The sequence below is a fragment of the Grammomys surdaster genome, unplaced genomic scaffold, assembly GCF_004785775.1.
Source record: "Grammomys surdaster isolate TR1022 unplaced genomic scaffold, NIH_TR_1.0 183, whole genome shotgun sequence".
In the NCBI taxonomy this organism is placed as follows: Eukaryota; Metazoa; Chordata; class Mammalia; order Rodentia; family Muridae; genus Grammomys; species Grammomys surdaster.
The window spans coordinates 2630904-2635622 of NW_021604628.1; the positions used below are offsets into that span (position 1 = coordinate 2630904).

At 51.2% G+C, this 4719-nt stretch overlaps 1 protein-coding gene across 4 annotated transcripts in view; it reads right to left on the bottom strand.

Annotated features, from left to right (window-relative positions):
- Window positions 1-3408: 3408 nt before the first annotated feature.
- Window positions 3409-4719, bottom strand: part of Wdr4 (WD repeat domain 4) — a 16843-nt gene continuing 15532 nt past the window's right edge. For all 4 annotated transcript variants that reach the window (XM_028767971.1, XM_028767968.1, XM_028767969.1 and 1 more), the window contains one exon: window positions 3409-4214. In XM_028767971.1, coding sequence (XP_028623804.1) covers window positions 4027-4214 — 188 coding nt within the window. In that variant the 3' untranslated portion in view covers window positions 3409-4026. The remainder of the gene's footprint in view (window positions 4215-4719) is intronic.

The window sequence follows — 4719 nt, forward strand, 5'->3', positions numbered from 1 at the left end:
GAGCCTACATGCTGAGGATCCGAGCATCCCCTGCATCTGAGATGCAGAACCTGTGTGCTGGAAGTGACCAAGTCACGCAGGATGGTGGGGTTGTCAAAGAGCTGACAACCAAGGCTCACACTGGAATCCCTTCCCTACCGAGAGCTAGCAAAATCACTGCAGGCAAGCAGATACCACAGAAACCCAGAAAAGGCAGTTTGGAAGTCAGAGCCCGGTCATCCTTGATGTACCTCCTGCTCCCTCTAGTGGCAGAGCTCAGCACTGTGTCTGCAAACAAAGGAGAAAACTTGGGGGTCCATCTCAAACAAAGCAAAGCAGGTAGGGTGCTCAAGAGCTGAGGGACTCAAACTCTGAGAGCTCACAGAACATAGCAGAGGAGACATCTACAGGCCAGAGCAAGGCAGTGAAGCCTAAGGGGGGGGGGGGAATGACTGTAAACTCACAATCTAGAACTGTACCCAAGAAAACGAACAGATGCAATTCAACAGAATGTCAAGACAGGAGAGTCTCAGAGCTCACTGAGACATCTGGTCAGAGTAGACTGTGAACTTAAAACTGGGATGAAAGCCAGGTGTGGTGGTGCAGATGGCTTTAATTTCAGCACAGGAGGCAAAGGTAGGCAGATCTTTGGGAGTTCGAGGCTAGCCTGGGTTTTGTTGTTGTTGCAACGTTTTTTAAAGATTTTCTTATTTATGTATCTGAATACACCATTGTTCTCTTCAGGCACACCGGAAGAGGGCTTCAGATCCCATTACAGATGATTGTAAGCCACCATGTGGTTGCCGGGAATTGAACTCAGGACCTTTGGAAGAGCAGTCGATGTTTTTAACCGCTGAGCCATCTCTCCAGCCCAAGGCTAGCCTGGTTTTATACAGAGAAAAACCCTGTCTTGAATAAAACAACCAAAAAAATGTGAAATGAAACCAGGAACCTTTTGGAAAAATCAGACAAAATCTTCAGGATCTAGGATTGGAGAATTCTTACACTGCATCAAAAGCAAGTTCAGAGGGTTGGCGAGAGCACATGGAGAGTGTACTACAAAATCTCCTTATGCAACGGACTTGACCATCTGCAGAATATGGGGTATTGCTATCCTGGAAGTGCTAGAATCTCCTACAGACATTAATGGGTATCTCTGTACCTGACAGAAATGCTTCCCTGTGGACCAAATAGCAAGAACTCGAATGCTCACCACCACAGTCTTCCTATCGGCCAACACTTTTAAACCATCCAGTACTTGTGGGTAGAGCAGACTGATATCTTCACAGATGGACCACTTAAGCCATGTGCAATGGTACATCTTAGAGGCTTCAGCAAAAGCGGCCGAGTACAGGAGTGTACAGAGGTCAGTCTGCCCACCAGTGTTGGTAGGCGAGTACAAGACAGTGTGGAGTCCCAGGAACAGTGAATGCCCTGTTTCGCATGCATTTCACCTGTGCACCACGTGACCTCCCGTCATAATGAAACAGAACTATGAACACCGCCGGATGGACTGAATCAGAAGCGAGGCAGAGTGCAAGGAATCTCTCTCAAAGCAAGAGGCAGAGACGACATGCTAATAAGGAATGAAGATAAAGTTTAATGAGGCAGGGGTTTAGGGGGTACAGAGGCCAAGTATAAACCAGCAAAGGAGAGGGCTCTGTGCACTGGTCTGGATGGGAATGGCCCCCAGTGGTGGAGACGTTTAGAAGGATTAAGACCTATGGCCTTGTTGATGTGTCACTCCCAGTGTGGCCCGCCTCCTGCCTCCTGCTTGTGGGCGATTTGAGCTCTCAGCTGCAGCTCCGGCCACCTGTTCCCACACCTCCTTCCACCAGCATGGACCCCAGCCCTCTGGAACTGTAAGGCCGGTTAACTTCTGTCTTATAAATTGCCTTGGTGTCTTATCAGAGACTGGTGGACAGCCTCACGGGAACAACTCTGGCAACAAGGCATCACAGAGGAAGCAGGGAGATGCTGAGGGAGGTGAAGCCATCCTGACACTAGCTGAAATCCTGGCATGAACTGCCTACATCAGACTGGCCTAAAACGAATTAAAAGACACAAGTCTCCAATACAAATGGGACTCCATGTACCGTACTATGGAAGAAATGTCTGGAACAACTTCAAATGTAGGCATGTGGACTAGCCTGCTAGGTAGCAGAGTCTGGTAAAAAAATAATGCTATGTACCCAACCTACAGGCATGAAGGACCCTCAAAGTGGGACCAGTTACAGGCTCAGAAGCTTTGCTTAAGGAAAACAGGAGCCACTGATGGCTCCAGGGCCTGGAAAGTCAGAGCCAGAGGGCAGGCACAAGCCTGTTGTCAGTCAGCTGTGGCCTGGCTAGGCCTTGAAGGCCTGACACCCTCCTCCAGCCCACACCACTGAGTGCTCTCACTGGCCACTCAGACAGGTAAGTGGGCCCAGGACATCCACAGGAGATGGGATGGCATCGTTGTAGGGCAGGAGCACTCATGAACACCATGGGCTTATCAAGAAAAGTGGAGACAGGACTGGGGTTGTTGGGGTGGGCCCACCTGCTACTCACTGCTGTTTGGCTCTGTGACACATCAGGGCGTTAGGAATAACCCCCAACATGAAAGCACCATCTCATTTCTTTGACATGAGAGCTTCCATCACCGACTGTGGCTATTTCAGAGCCTACAAGCCAGAAATCAGGGACCTCGGATGCCTCTCAGCAACAGTGTTGGGTCTCATGGTTTCTTGTATGGACCCCGGGCCATGATGGCCCTATGAGGACTGTTGCTTTGCAGGCACGGGCTCTACCTGGCTCAAAGGCTGCACATGACCAAAGGGCTGAGAACGCAGCATTGTCCTAACAAAGCTGTATTCCTGGGCCCTCAGACGTAAAAGTCATGAAATTTTTTATTTCCATTTCAAACTCGGGTCACAGGACCCAGCCCTGTTCGCACAGCCACTTTTCCAGAAACCAAACATCTCAGCGCCCACGAAGCACATTAGCTCCTAGACAGGCGTGAGTACCCTGCTCCATGAACGCCACCCTCTGGACTGACTGAAGACAGCACAGCTGCTGACGGCCACAAGACTCTTCCTACTGTGTGTGCACGTCCAAGTGGAGACCAGGGGATGACACAGGGTGTCTTCCTCTATTACTCTCCATCCTGAGACAGGAGGAGTCTAAAAGGTCACTGTTTAGGCTAGGCTGTCTTAGTCTACAACCCCAGTATTAGGCTATGTCCCATCTTTGTTCTGTATGTTTGGGTGGTACTTGAACTCGGGTCTTCTGTTTCCCCAGCAGCTGCTTACTCACCAACCCTCTCAGCCTGGGACATAACATAGAGTAGGGAGAGCTGGATGACACCCCTCTCTAACCACCAAGAGCCATGTCATTTGAACAGCATAAACATATTGGATGTCTTTTAAGACCAACTTTGGAGGCCGCTGCTGAACATTCGAGAAAGCTATGCAAAGCTTGTCTTTATTGACACTGTGTACTGTTCAATCCCTTCTGTTCTGCACTTTATGCAGAGTTCAAAGCAACAGAGCCACAAGGTGACCATCATTCCTGTAAAACAAGGCTGGCCCGCCAAGGTCACACCCTCATAGCCCTGATGTTTGCTCCGTCTGGTCTGCTCAGGAGTGCAGCGTTAGGGAACCAGCACCAACTGAATCTGCCTCATAACAGCAAGCAGCTCCGTGAGCCACACACAGCTTCACCAAAGAGCCAACGGCACTGAGGTAAAGGCAAGTCCTGCCTGCAGGCCTCCCTAGAGATCCCAGGGATGTCACTGTGGGCATTGACAGACGTGCGTGGTCCTGTGGGTCAGTGTATCCTTCAATGTGAAGGTGCTTCCACACAGCTATAGACTCATTGCTAAGCTGACACCACCTGTCTTCCCTGCACCAGGCAGGCACCTGTGCTCGGTGACAGAGTCTCTGGAGACTTGAGCTAGTGGTGGGGACTGAGCTGCCACGATCTCCCTCCTTGGGCATGAGCCAGGCAGAAGGGAGGAGAGAGATGCCCATGGGGCCTCAGGGATGAGAGCTATAGCCAAGCCCAAGGTCAGCAACTAAGGGCTGACTGCCCTGGGCACGCCTTTTTGGTCTGTTCTGGGGACCCTGGAAGGGGGCTCCTTTGACGCTTCTTCAGCTGCTGCTGCAGTCTCTCTTCTTTTTTCTTCAGATAAGAAGTCATGTTGTCAAAGGTGGCCTTGTACAGGCTGCGGAAGCCATCATCTGCACCTACAGAGCCTATGACAAGGACAAGAAGAGATGCGGGTGAAGTGACTTGGACATGGCCCAGGGGCCAGCACTACCTCCTCTCACTGAATGCCTTTGGGAATTCTACCTCCCTGACACTTCAAAGACCCTGGACCTCATGTGACCCACGCCTTGGGATCCATACTCTGCCCTGGGAACTTGTTCCAACAGAATGTGGTGAAGGGAAGGGGCAGAGGTGGGAAGTAGGGACACGGGACTGGCTGACATCTTGTCTGCACTTTCCTGTTCATTCACAGACACGGCCAGCTGCAGGTCCCGAACTGAGGGACATGTGAGACACGAATCCTCCAACCATCTGCTGAGCAGGAATAGACCTTGCCCAAGGGGGACGTGAGACCAGCCAGGGTCAGTCAACACCAGTGACTGGGATAGCAAGTGGTCTATAGAGGCTACAGGAGTTACAGGACCCTAGACCCAGAGCAAGCCCTCAGCAGGCTGTAAGCCCTCAGCAGGCTGTAAGCCCTCAGCAGGCTGT